This window comes from Mus caroli, unplaced genomic scaffold (assembly GCF_978045245.1).
Source record: "Mus caroli unplaced genomic scaffold, Mus_caroli_1 scaffold_19, whole genome shotgun sequence".
Taxonomy (NCBI): Eukaryota; Metazoa; Chordata; class Mammalia; order Rodentia; family Muridae; genus Mus; species Mus caroli.
In genome coordinates, this window is record NW_028227274.1 from 82192565 (window position 1) to 82206767 (window position 14203).

The 14203-nt window shown below is 48.5% G+C and overlaps 1 protein-coding gene across 2 annotated transcripts; it reads left to right on the forward strand.

Moving 5' to 3' along the window:
• The first annotated feature begins 2247 nt into the window (after positions 1–2247).
• On the forward strand, positions 2248–11662 carry Ptgr3 (prostaglandin reductase 3). Of its 2 annotated transcripts, XM_085833377.1 has the most exons (3): positions 2248–2591; positions 2846–2998; positions 8586–11662. In XM_085833377.1, exons 1-3 carry the CDS (start codon positions 2383–2385, stop codon positions 9508–9510), a joined length of 1287 nt encoding a protein of 428 aa, XP_085689503.1. In that variant the 5' UTR covers positions 2248–2382; the 3' UTR covers positions 9511–11662. The 2 variants fall into 2 exon arrangements, with proteins under 2 accessions (XP_085689503.1, XP_021006596.1); XM_021150937.3 differs by lacking the exon at positions 2846–2998 and having other exon boundaries at positions 2251–2591.
• Positions 11663–14203: the final 2541 nt, after the last annotated feature.

Here is a 14203-nt window from a genome sequence, read left to right on the forward strand (position 1 = left end):
GGGCGCTGTCCGGGCGCCGCCGGGCGCTCCCGCGCCTTCCTGGGCGAGCCGCGAGTCTCCGCGCGCAACTTTCTCGGCCCCTCTCTGCTGGCGGTGGGGGTCGCGGCGGGCGCTGCTAGTGCGCGGGTCGCAGCTCTCTCATTGTGCGCCAGCGAGGCCGACCGGCTGTCCTTTCCTCCCCGCACTTAGTCTAGGAGGAAGAAAGCAAACAAGACAGGAGTGAAGCCCCTGTACATACATGCGCCGGGGGAGATGTCAGCGCCGCTCCACCTTCCAAACAGTCACAGATCAAACAGTGTCACCCGCCGGAGCGCCACTTCGTGCCCCGCGCTGCCCCCGGGGGGCCTTGGCCGCCAGGATCGCCGCTTCTTCCGAGGAGAAATCTAATGCAAACACATTTTGATCGTGGATTTTTGGCCGGTCTTGATCTTCCAAGAGAAAAAAAAATTCGAAAAACACACACAAAAAAAACCACACACACCCTCCAAAAAAAAAAAAAATAAGCCAACAACAACCCGGAGAGTGGGCACCGAGGGGGTGAAGAACGGACATTCACTGGGTGGGCGAGATGAGCGTGTACTGTCCCCCCCAAACTCCTGGGAGAGAGGAGATGCGCTCTCCCTCTCTCCTCTTTTCAGTGAAATATAACACACATTCGGATCGCAGAGCTTTCAGACAGTCTCAACTGATAGACAGACACATCGAGCTGCTTTCCTGCCTCACTTTTTACTCCTCCTCCTCTCGCCAACGTCACCCTGACAATTACAAATAGGTCTCACACAAACCATACCTGTCAATCTTTTTAATTGCTTTGTTTTCTTTTATTTTTTTTCGGAGCTAAACAATATGACACAGAAAAGAAATCTTAATACAGCATAACATAAAAGATTGCACGTTGCAGGAAGACGTTCAGGGGGCTGTGTTGTAATGCACTGGCTGATCTCGGGCGGAACCCATGAGTCCTGAGTCTAGTTAGGCAGACATCAGTTCCTGCAGATTCTTAAACCTGTTAGTTCCCCTCCCCCGCGTGTACATGCATACACACGCGCCCACGTGGATCTGAACCACTCTTGGGTGAAACACGTCCTACATTTGAGGGGAAAAAATACCTGTTTCACTTTTGCACTCTTAGTCTGGGGGGTTAGATTTGATCGGTGAGGGACAGTGTGGCTTTTGTATTTCTGCAACTCAGAGGGTAAGTGGAAAACAGAAGACATTTTTTAATTAAAACAAACACCTAAAATATAAAGATGGACTTAGCTCATCACAAAAATGTTCGGAAATATTTAATGTTGACCCTATTTAAAAGGGTGAATAATTTGGTCAGTCATTTGGTCAGTGAACACAATTAGCTAAAAATTGGCAAGATAGAAAGATCTTTCCAGATGCGTGAGAAAACGAAGTCTTCAAAGATCATCACAAAGTCTCCAATTCCGCTGAGCCCCTCTGCGGGCCCCACCTAGAACTTTAAAATGCTTCTGCGCTCTGGGAATTCGGCCATCTAGTTCTCTATGTGTGTTCTCTCCCAGTGGGAAAGCTGTAACACTCTTGTGGAGCTACTTAAAACATCCATGGAAAAACACAAAATCTAGGCCAAGATAAATAAAATGGCTTAGTTCGTGCAACTTGCACGGGACAGACCGAGAGCACAGGCGCGAGCGGCGCGCTCGGAGCACGGGAGGCCTAGGCCCAAGGTGCACCGTGCACTGAGCGCCCTCGGCCCGCAGGAAGGCGCTCGTGCGCGTGCACCGGCGCCCGGGCTCCCCGCCCGGCCCAGGCCCTGGCCCCGGCCGTGCCCCGCCGCCCCGGCCGCGCTCGGGGTTGATTCGTACCACCTTGCAAGGAAGTGAACGCTTCGCACGGGAAGGGGAGGCGCCTGCGCCGGCCGCCGGCCGCCTTGCCGCTCGGGGACGCTTGGGCTACGGCGGCTGCGATCGCCAGGGCGCTGGCCCTTTAGCTTGGCGCCCCCCGCCCCCGGTGAAGGAATCGAATCCCTTCGCAGAGCGTGCGGAGGGTGGGGATATCCGGGGCCTCTCCCGCGCCCGGAGGAAAGGGGAGGGCGGAGGAAATCCTAGGCCAGTGTGAGCCGAGAGGATTCAAACCAAAACAAAAAGATTAAAGGAGCAGCGGCTGCGGCGGCCGCGGGGCCGGGCAGGGATCCTGGGGTGGCGCGCCCGGGTTCCGCGGGGGCTGCGGCGCGCGGAGGGGCCGGAGGGCGGGGGCGGGAGCCAGGCGGCGAGGGGAGGGCGGGAGCCTAGGGGAGGGCGCGGGCCGGAGGAGGGGCGGGCCCGCCCGCGCGGAGCCGAGCGGAGCCAAGCGGCCGGGACTGGGCGCGACCCGGCCCAGCGTAGGCGCAGGAGCGGGCGGAGCCGATCGTGGGCAATGCTGAGGCTGGCGGCCGCCGGGGCCCGAGCCATCGTGGACATGTCGTACGCCCGTCACTTCCTGGACTTCCAGGGCTCCGCCATCCCCCGAACCATGCAGAAGCTGGTGGTGACCCGGCTGAGCCCTAACTTCCACGAGGCCGTCACCCTGCGCCGGGACTGCCCAGTGCCGCTCCCCGGGGACGGAGACCTCCTCGTCCGGAACCGGTGAGCCCGGCGCGCGACCCCGTCCCGGTCCCCGGCCCGCGCAGCTTGGCTCCCGGCTGTCCCGGGTCGCCCGCCTGCCCACACTGCGGCGCGCGCTTGGGCGCACAGCCTGACTTTGCGAGATCCCAGGAAGTTGAACCCGCCGCCATCTGGCGAAGGCGAATGTAATGTGACTTGCTGGTGTGAATACCCGATGCCACCAAACGTCCTCTTATCTGGGGGTTATTTTAATTTGAAATTCTCCCCTCCCCCAGCCGTCCCTCCTCCCCCTCCCGCTCCCTAAATAAAAACGACGGGACCCAGAAAGGGAGGCTCCCCACCCGGCCCACCCGCGCGCACCCACGGTTCCTGCGTTCCATAATTTTTAGTGGAGCAGCAACAGCCTGGACACACACTGCGACGTTTAGGTAAACGTGCTTTGGAGGAATGGGGGCCCATGTTCGGTTTGCTTTTTCCTGTCCCCTCTATCTCGTATTGGTGGGGCTTGTCCTTGGGTGTGTTGGTGTGCACCTAGTCTGCATGCCATTTGACTGTGCTCTGTCCCCTGAGTGCAAAACGGGGGCGTGCACCGGCAATTGAGCCAAGGTTGGGCGGGGGCATGGCTGCATTTGCCTGAATGCGTTGCAGACATTCCGGTGGCACACTAGTTGTTGCCAGATCTGACTATTCTACCCCAGGCTTCCCACCTTAATGATTTTCCACATCGCTAATCTTTATTAAGGGGTGAAGTGGAGGAAGTGTGGGACTTTACTGTGCTCAGTTCAGGTCATACCACACTGAGGTCTGCTGGGAGCATCCTCTCAATGCTGGACTGTCAGGGGGGTTTCCTCTGTGCCATTTTGAAGGTCCCAGCTTGGTGTGTTGGAAGCTGGATAAAATTATGGAAGAGGGGAGTTCTGGTTATATCCAAGCAGTAAACTCAGTACCAGAGAGTATCCTAGGTACCCTGGAAGGGCTAAATGATGAAACTTAACTACTCGAGTAGCTGGGTGCAAAGGTTAGTCCAATCAGTCCAGTTTAAAGGTTCCTGTCAACTTTCCAAAGAAGCCTGGAGGGATGAAGAATTCTGATTGTGAAACTTTTGGAAACCTGTTGGAACCTTAGTGTTTGAGTGAGCAGTGGGTGGGATTGAGTGGAGTGCGTGGGTGGAGACTTTCTGAAAGGGTGGCGCGTGTATGTCCTTAGCATGCTTTGGCCGCGCATGAAGCAGAGGATTGCTTCATCGTGTGATGAAATGCTGAGACTGTGGAGAATAAAAATTTGAACCCTGCCGACCTAAAAAAGGGCTTGAGCTGTGTTCACATAGAACATCCAGAGCACACCAATGATTTGTTAGAAGTGGAGATGAGAATAGACTGAAAAGCTTTCCGAGCAAACTTCATTGGAAATTTAAAAAGGAAAGGAAAGAAAAGGAAAGAGCTTCATGCCGGGCTTTCACTTTCTTTTATTGTTGTGATTTATATAGTGTTGACTGTAAACACTAATAAACGCACACAAACTGCTTACATAAAATCCCTCCTTGAAACAGGTGTGAAATGTGGAGGGGGTGCCACCAGGGGACAGGCTGAGAGAAGGTGTGAAGTGGGAAGAAGAGTGCGGGCGACACCGAGGTGGGACTCCCGCCGCCGGTGGAGGCTGCTCGCCCTTGAGTTTATTTAACTCTTGGAGATCTCTCCCACTCCTCTCTTCCAAGGCTTATTGGGTCTAGCCGGCTCCCTTTTCCCTGCTCCAAAAGTCTCTCAGCAGCACCCCTGGATTCCCCAGGTCATCTTGGTTGGTCTGGAATTAGATGCTTCTTGGATCCCTGAAATCTGATTGCCAGAGAGTAGACTACCATTTTGGAGGAATTAGCTGTTCAGATTGTTTTAAAATCCTCGGCTCTATTTTGCTTCCGTGTCTGTCTGGAGTCCCTTTGGCACAAATGCTTTACGGGAACAACTTGACCTCTAACTTCTACCTTGAATCCACAACAGAGGAAAATACATGCGGAATCTTTGCCTCTCCCGTTGCTGTTCAGTTATGAAGCCACTCAGCTATAGGCAGATCCTTTATTCTTATGAACTCTGTCAGTGTTCTTCCCCGTTTTATTTTATTTTAAGGAGCAGAGTTTAATAAGTAACCGCAAGTTAGCTCATTTGAATCCAGGGCCCACATCCTACTAAGTAGTGCTAATTGCATTAAAATTTTATTCAGAGGCTCCTCGTTTTTAGCATAACAAAATCTCCCCTGGAATGAGAGGAGTATGCCCAAATTCATTTGTTTTGAAGGGTGTTTGTAGCTTTTGATTGTACTCAGTCCTATGACTTTCTTTCAGTGAACTGTATCCACACCTCATTCCTGTTAGCAAAATACATTTCTTCATTCACAAGAAGGGCAGCCCCTGCAAGCTAGACAGGGATTCAGGACAGTAAAGTTTACAGTGCAGGAAAAATGGTGTGGAGGGTGCACAGAACTCCTCTAGAATCAGTAATTGATGTTCCTTTATCAGCCATAACCTTACTGTCCCATGCCCCACCCCACCCCAACCTCTGCTCCACCTTCGGAGAAGAAAAAGAGACAGATGCCACTGGTCAAGTCCTCTTGTGTGCTATTTTTGGCTTTTTTCATGAGAATGACAGATTATTTTTCGTTTCCAAATATTCCTAACGATTTTCTGCTCATGTATAAGATAATGCAAAGAGTTTGTAGAAATGGCGGTGAATGGTGGGGGGAGGGGAGGCGTTGTGATAAACGGTTTGTTGCTCACGGGAAGGTAAAATATTTCTGCTCACTCTCCAAGCCGAGATACTCCACACACACCCCAACTACTACAATTACTACTAGTTTTTCTCCTCCTCCTCCTCTTCCTCCTCCTCCTCCTTGTCTTCTATCTTCTATGTTTTTCCCTTTTTTTTTTTTTTTTCAAGAGAAGTCTGGTTTAGGTGACTTTGTTTTGTCTCCCAGTTTTCAAGGCTCTTCCTGTGGTCTCAGTTTTTCTGTTTGGTGTTTGTTCAAAGGAAAACTTCCCCACCCCCACCCCCACCCCCACCCCCGCCCCCACCCCATCACCCTGTTCTACAGTAAATGAAGCTCACCACTTTCTGGTATAAATAACCAAGCAGCTTTAGACGGGCACATATTTGGGAAACGCCTACTGTGGTCTCACTTGTTTTACGTGGGATGCCTGGACTTTAGTTTTCATAGTGCGTACTTCTCTCGAGTTGCCGGGGTCCTGTGATCATTACTGGCACACATTTTCAATTATGGAGGAAGTGGGTACAGGGAGGGTCTCCAAGTGCATCAGCGCATTTCCTGTTTTGTTTTGGTTTGTCTGTGGCTCGCCTTTCTTCCTTCCTCTTCCCCTTTGAGCCCGCTGCCCTTGAACTTGGTTCTTGAAGAGCGAAAATCTTGCACAGCTTTTAGTAAAGCTCGGGTAAGGACCAAGGTGCAACCCAGGGACCCAGGCGGTGGCGGGTCTCCAGAATCGCGGCAGGGAAGCAGTGTCAGGAAGAGGTACCAGGTAGAGACAGTGTTCCCGGCACCATGGGCCAAAAGACTCTGGAGAGAACAGGGACCAGAAGACAGATTACATAAGCAGTAGTTGGAACCGCTCCGTGACTACGAGCATAGGTTAGAAGAGGGCAGGATTGGGATGGTGGTAAATGGAGGTGCATGAGGGTCAAGGTCATGATTTGGCAGGTTTCTCTCTGCGTGGCTTTCCTGGGACTCCAAAGAGCTTGTCCGTGGGGCCCGGAAGCCCAGCAATTTCGTCTTACTCTCGGACGTGATCATTGATGTCTCTCCCGAGGGTGGCAATGGAAAGGCCCGGGTTCCCTGCACAGACCCGACCCGAAGCGCCCCAGTGTGGTGCGCGGCTTTCTGGCCAGGGCGCTACCGGTCTGATGCCTGCGGAAAGAGGCTCGCAGGCCTGCGGGTCAGCGCCACCTCACCAGTGCTTGCTGGTGCTGAACGCCATAGTGACTGCTGTGGTGTTTCCTGCCCAAGCCTCTGCGAGCCATCAGCAACCACTCCAGCAGAGCCATATTCTCACCCCTCCAAACTTGGCCTCAGCTGCCCCCTTCCGCCAGTGTGCCCTGCTAGGTCTCCACCTCTTCCAGGGAAAAAAGCGACCGCCAGAGGGAGGGGGAGATGGAGGGTTTGGGAGGGAATTTACATTCTCAGTCCAGGTTATCCTTCCCATCCTACGCCCTGGGCCACAGCACTGGGCCTAGCTACTCCCAGCTTCTCTAGGAGCCAGACTCATGGCTCCCGGGAGGAGAGCGGCCCCTGTGGACCTCTAGATGCCCAATGAACACAGCCTGGATGGGGAACAGGACGAGTTAACCATGAGTAGAGAACAGACAACTGGACCTTGTTCTCTGTTCCCCAACCGCTAAGCAGACCCAGCCCTAAGATCATTTCCAGCCTAGCCGGTTTTTGCTTTTTCTCCTGGAGCTGGCTTTTCTTCTGGGTAAAAAGGGACAAGGGACATGAGATGCCCTGCAGCCTAGCTCTAGGGGGCTGGACCTGGGAGCTCCAGAATCAAGATCTAGTGAGCCAGTCCTTTTTAGAAAGGTCAGGTCTGGAGAAGTGTGTAAATTAAAGGAAAAATGATAAGACGCAGCCCCCCTACCCCTCCTCAAAAAAAAAAAAAAAAAAAAAAAAAGAAAGAAAGAAAAGAAAAGAAAAAGAAAAAAGAATATTGAAGAATATTGGCATTTTGTTATTCAAAAATAAACAAAACTGGTTTTCCCCATTTTTCATTCTTGTGTTTTATCTGTGGGTACAGAAAGCAGAATTTACAGAAATCATTGGAGCCATGGTTAGCTGGCTGCTGAAAGCGACTTGGAGGGAGAGACTGTCCCAAGCATTCTTATTTCCACTGTCTAGAAAGATGTCTCTTTATGGTAGAATACTAGTGAGGAGCCATTTGGAAGTACGGGGTATTATCTATAGACAGTGAAGGTGTGTCCTACACATAGTTTGCATTCATTAAATTAAAAGTAAATTCTTTTCATCTTTCTCCTGCCATGTTTTCATTTTCTTACAGGAGGAAATGGTATTTGGGGGAACCTTCTGTGTTAGAGTCCCCTCAACATCCTTAAGACGATAGCCACAACTACACCATAGATGTATTTTTGTTACAAAGACAAGCCGGTAAAATGCTGGCTTCACAGTTAGAGTGAGCCTGGATACAAAATGAAACCAATCATCTGCTATTAATCAGGCCGGGTCTCTGCTTCTCGTTGGGGAGAATACAGTGAGGGCTTGCTTCACTTTTCATCTGAAAGAGGCTGTAAAATGCTGAATGCTGCATAAAAATCACTCTCTCTGTTTTTGTTCAATTAATCAACATGCATATGTTCATGCCGGGCATAGTTATATCAGAGAGAAAACTTGCCACAGCATTTCAAACAACTGGGGCAGTAACATGTCGCAAGGATGACCTTGAGGGCCCATCAATCTTTAATGATATCATTGTCATTACTATTATTATCTGAAGTGTTAAATTGTTACCAGAATCAATACAAGTGTGCTTCTTCGGGTATATTGTATCCCACTGTTGTTTTTAACATCTCTGCTAAGAGACCAATTAATTTCCAACTCAGAGCTTCAGTAAACTTTGTGTGTACTGAGGGCTTTCTGGCTTGCCACACACACACACACACACACACACACACACACACACACCACCTTTCCCTTATTTCTCCTTTTGAAAGAGGACAGACGAAAAGTGGTACGGGAAATACCAATATGTCACTTGCTGATTAAAATAATATGAAATTATTCCTAACTATAAAGGAATAAAATCTGCCCAAACTTGAGTTACTACATTTGTAGGAATTCTCCCCGGCTCCTAAGTAGCAAGAATCTTTTCACCCACATTCTGTCAAGTCTTACAGTTTAAGAGCTCTTTCACATTCCCTGACATTAGACTGGCCTTTTTTCCTTAAGCAGAGTATGAAGGTCGTTAACAAAGAAAGAATCTTAATGCATCCATTTGTTTTCTTCTAGATTCGTTGGTATTAACGCATCTGACATCAACTATTCGGCTGGCCGCTACGACCCGTCCGTGAAGCCACCCTTTGACATAGGTTTTGAAGGGATTGGTGAGGTGGTGGCCTTAGGCCTCTCTGCTAGTGCTAGGTACACAGTGGGCCAGGCTGTGGCTTATATGGCTCCTGGTTCCTTTGCTGAGTATACAGTGGTGCCTGCTAGCATTGCCATTCCCGTGCCTTCAGTGAAACCGGAGTATCTCACCATGCTGGTGAGTGGCACCACTGCATACCTCAGCCTGGAAGAGCTTGGGGAACTGTCAGAAGGGAAGAAAGTTCTGGTCACAGCAGCCGCTGGGGGCACAGGCCAGTTTGCTGTGCAGCTTTCAAAGATAGCCAAGTGCCACGTTATCGGAACCTGCTCCTCAGATGAAAAGGCAGCTTTTCTGAAATCAATTGGGTGTGATCGGCCCATCAACTACAGAACAGAGCCCGTGGAGACGGTTCTAAAGCGGGAGTACCCTGAAGGCGTTGACATAGTCTATGAGTCTGTTGGGGGAGCCATGTTTGACCTGGCTGTGGATGCCTTGGCCACCAAAGGGCACTTGATAGTGATTGGGTTTATCTCTGGCTACCAAAGCCCTACAGGACTTTCACCAATAAAAGCGGGAGTTTTGCCAGCTAAGCTCCTGATGAAGTCGGCCAGCCTCAGGGGTTTCTTTCTGAACCACTACCTCTCCAAGTACCAGGCTGCCATGGAACGTTTGCTGGAGCTGTACGCTCGTGGGGACCTGGTGTGTGAGGTGGACCTGGGACACCTGGCTCCGGATGGAAGGTTCATTGGCCTGGAGTCCGTGTTTCAGGCTGTCGACTATATGTACACGGGGAAAAATACTGGGAAGCTTGTTGTTGAGTTGCCACACCCTGTCATCAGTAAGCTGTGACCAACAGGACAGTGACAGAAACCAAAGGAGAGAAATGAATTCTCTATGCCTTAGAACGAACTTAATATTTCTTAAAAACAAAAGTATAGTGTTAATGAATTGCCTCCCTTTCCTTGTCACCTCCCTTTCCTTGGGGGTAAAAATAATGTGCCTCAATCAGAGTTCTCTCTCTAGCTAAGAGGTAAAACGTTTACATTTGAGTCTTTAGTCATGGACGGTCTCATTCCAGATTTTATTGTTCCAGGGAAGTAAATTAATTCCTGATGTGAGACCTGATCGAGTCAGTATGTCCCCAGCTTGATGAGATTTTTTTTTTTTAAATCAGTCTTCAGAGAGCTCACCAAGTCTCCTTTGCATTGAAAGCAGTCGTTCTTGTGTCAAGCACTTAACAGTTGAGGACGCAGTGCTGGTCCACCTTGTATTCTCACAGGCAGTGTGCTTAAGAAGGAGACTTTTCCCCTATAAATCACTAACCTACCATCTAAATAGACATTTGGGAAAGAATTCTCCAAATTTAATCTTGTTAAGTTATTGGAAAAGTGATCCAGCAAACAGAGGTGTCTTAAGGCCGTGTGTCCTGTGTGCTGGCCTGAATTCACATCCTGGTTAGACTGTCTGTGAAGGAATAGGAAGATATTACTATTAGAAGTGGAGTGGATTCTGGAAGAGAAAGCTATAGCGTTGGGAGACTGAAAACTAATGTGGTCAGAGGAATAAGAAAACTCAGTGATGATTCTTCAGTAAAAGGAAAAAAATGGGGATCACAGAAGGGGGCTCACTCTGGCCTGGGAAGGGTTAAAAGGAGACTTTCTGTCGCCAAGGACCAAATGTCACATAGCTCCAAACACAGTAGGCACCCTGGCCATCTGAAACCACATCCTTGATTCTCCTCAGAGGCTCAGTGTGGAAAGTGCGAGTCAGGTGTCCTGGGTTGCCATTTTGCTTCTTGGCTTTTGAGAGAAGCGAGCCACCTGCTCTAGTGTTGTGTCCTGGTGCACACGTGTCTATCCTCCTGCCTGCTGTTTCTCTTCACACCTCACCATAGCTGGTCTGTTTGCTCTTCACCTTAGGTTTCCCAAGGCTGCCCACCACTTTTGTAGTGGAGTCAAAACCCCATGGTGCCTTCCTAATCGAAGGTGAAGACTGTCGGATTATTTTTCGGTCTTGGGTTTCAGAACATCAAACGTTCTCAATGAATGGGAATGCAATTAGGAGCGCTCTGTGAAAGTTGGGGGGGGGCAGGTTTAATTCTTTCCTTGCATCTGGGGAGCAGAGAGATCTTGTTTCTGGAATAGCTGTTAGTATCTATTTTACAAGATTGACTCATTTCCAGGTACCTAATGTAGCTGGTAGCATGCACGCACAACAATACAATTTATATGGTAAATGGAACCAAATAATGGCTTCACTGAACGTTATGGCCGCACTGAAGGGAAATGTCACGGTAAATAGCTGCCAAATTATGGATCATGCCGAAGTGTCACAACTGCACTAAAGACAAATAGCACTAGAGGCTATTGCCACTGTGATGCCTTTGAGTTATGAAGAAGGGTAGCAAGCCTGAGCGGGGCTCTTTGTGTCCTCGTCATAGCAGAGGGTTGCCGGAGCAGGGGACAAGAAAGGCTCCTCCAGTGTGATGCTTAGTTATTAATCTGTCCCTTTCAGACCTAGCCACTGTGACAGGGGAGACCTCGCTGGCTCTCTTGTACACAAACATAACAAACAGAGGGGAGGGAAGGCTTTATGAATGTCAGGATGCTCAGGAAATGACTGGTAATGGAAAAAATGCTGTAATAAAATAATCTAATCAAAGACGATTATTAAATTTAACATAGTATATGTCTGAAAGGCTTCGTTGCTTGCTATGCAGATAGATGTGTGAAATCTCACTGATAATGCTCTTCCTCTGAAAAGGCTCGAGGACTGAGGACATTACCAGCTAAATTGCCTCTTCTGAACTGAAGTGAGTCCCGGTTTCCTTCATTTTAATGGGAGGGTAATAAAGATGAAAGACCAACATTTTATCTGATGGATCCCTTAAGCTATGGAATAAAAATGTATTATGTTATGAGGGAATATACTAAATTCAGATATGTAAAAGTAAAATTCGCATACCCAGGTTTAAAATAAAACATTTAAAAAAAAAAAAAAAGACACACTTCTTTCTGTCCCCAAACAGAGAAATTATGGGGCATGCTGGTTTTATTTATTCTTAGAAAACAAACCCAAGTGATTCCACCCATTCCAACAATGCCAAAAATATGGTTAAAGTTTTTTTTTAATCTGTTGAATTTTTTTTTATTGAGGGTTATAGCTTGGTTATATAGTATCGGTTTGGTTGCCTTTGGATTGTTGTTCGGGACCAATCCCCGGGGGAAGGTAACATGCTCACTCCTCTCTGCCTCCATACACAGAAAGTGTGCGTTCATAATTCAGGGTCGCTGTCAGCTTTTCTGGAGAGAAGAGAAGAGGGCAGAACTGTGGCATGGGATAAAGGAATTCTCAGTTCTTGGTGTGGCCTGTCAGCTTCCCTGGCCCAGCAAGGAAGAAGGCACTGCGTCCTGAGAAAGACATCCCTAAGATACCTTAGTGTTTGGTCAGGACTTCTAAAAAGTCAAATGCTACCACCACCACCACCACCCCCGACCTGTTTCGAATGAAAACAAAAAGCACTGACAATATAATTCCTGGTCCTTTTCACAATGACTACAGATGCTGGCTGATTTTCACATTAAAAAAAAAAAAAATCCAGGAACTGGTTTGCAAAGAAAGATTGGTTCTTTGTGTTATTGTCTGGTTGCATCAGAAGGGAGTTATCGGGGATGGAATAGAGCCCCTGCAGTGGGTGGTTAGTATTTCATTTATCTGATGCAAGTATGTGAGAAGTGGCTGAGGCTTATTACAGTGGAAGCGTGTGCTGCGTACTCAAGGAGCGAGCGCGGCAGCTAATGAGGCTGTAGCGTGCCAGCACCACCAACTCCTTTTCTGTGTCCCCACAAGATACTGGAAACTTGACAGATGATACCATTTAAGACACTGCCTGCCTTAGGGACCTGATTCTTGGCTTTCTGTTTTGGGGTTTTTATTTGGATAACATTTATAATGGCCACCTGACTTGTACCTGTGATGTCTCAACCCCTTGTGGAACTCTGGGGCTGCATAAATTTACCAGTCAAGGTTCCCTTTAAAATAAGGCGTTGTGCAAAGGACCAAAGTACGTTTTCCTGATGACTCTACCACATGTTCACACGGGGTAAATGCTGTATTTCAGATCTTAAAAGTCAGGTAAGCATTGTGCACCGTTCAGAATAAAATAGGACCTAGGACTGTCCCCTTGGAATGCTAATTTCCTAAGTCTTACAAATTTTCTAGGGCAGCTCACATGGCCTGATCGTGATACTCATCTCTAACACCCACACCCTTAAAAATGCTTTGGTTTTGTAATATTCGTTTAAAAAATATGTGCAAACTATTAATTTTTCAGTTTAGGGGTTTGTTTGCAGGGAGGACTTTTTGTTCTGTTTTGTTTTTTATTTGCACGGCTTCTGCAGCTGGTTTCCCCCACAATGGCCTAGAATCCAGGATGTAAATAAGAGCATCCATTGGAGCCAAAGTGCAGAGCTCAATTGCCAGCAACACGGTGCTGCTGTGAACTTGAAATTCTGTTTTTACTAGCCTTTAGCATCATGTCATCTCAACTCCTAGAAGGAAGGATGCTCTCTGTGAGAACGTTACTGCTGTTACCGTGAGCCATCTTGGCAAGGTTTCTCCCACACACACACACACCCCGACCCCCAAATAAGTAAATAATAAATAAACCATAGTACACAACCCAAAATAATGTCTTACCAGTATATGTCAGTTCAAGAAGTTCTTGTAGGAAAGGGCAGATATGAAAAAAAAAAAGTCAAGTGAGATGTATATTTTGGTTATATAAGCTTAAAGCTTCTGCTTAAGGCTTGCCCTTAACCCAGCAGCCAGTGAGGCAAGTCTGGCATAAGCACCAGGCAATGTTTCCTTGGAAATGCTGGCTTTGTCCTTTGTAGACTTTCCCTTCTGTGCAGGTCCTCCATCCCAGGAGGTATGGATGAACTCAGGAAACAGATCATGGGTCCCGCAAGCAGTAGGGTAAGTACTGCACAGAGGACAGTTTGGGGAAAAACCAATATGTTCTTCATGTGTGCTGAGAAGCCCTGAGCCAGAAGTGTGGAGATCTGAATAGCCCCCCAAAGGAAGTGCTTCCCTCAAAGTATCTTTCTGCCAACACAAAATTAAAATAATAATTAGAACATACCCCCGCTGCTGGGTGGCAGCATCCAGTACCAAAGACAGATCTGTGCTGAGGGCTCAGAAAAGAGTCTGGTGGCATTGCCTGCTGATGTGGCGCCACCCTCAAAACGCACCAGCAGGCAGGGCCTTGGAGTATTTCTTGTCAGCAGTTCCTTTGGTCAGTGGAAGGTAGAGGAACATGGAAGTGGTGCAGGATATCCCACTCCCTAGAAAGCACTTGACCTTGGACCCTATAAGCCCAATTCCCAGCATTCCTTGCAGGCTCACAGGTGCCACTTCCAACAGAAACACAGATCTGGAAAGTGTCTTTCCCTGGCCTTTGTAAATAAGACTGAATGTTACTTGGGAACACTGGATTTTAAAGGGTAATCTGGATCTACCAACTTTACAAATACAGAGCTGG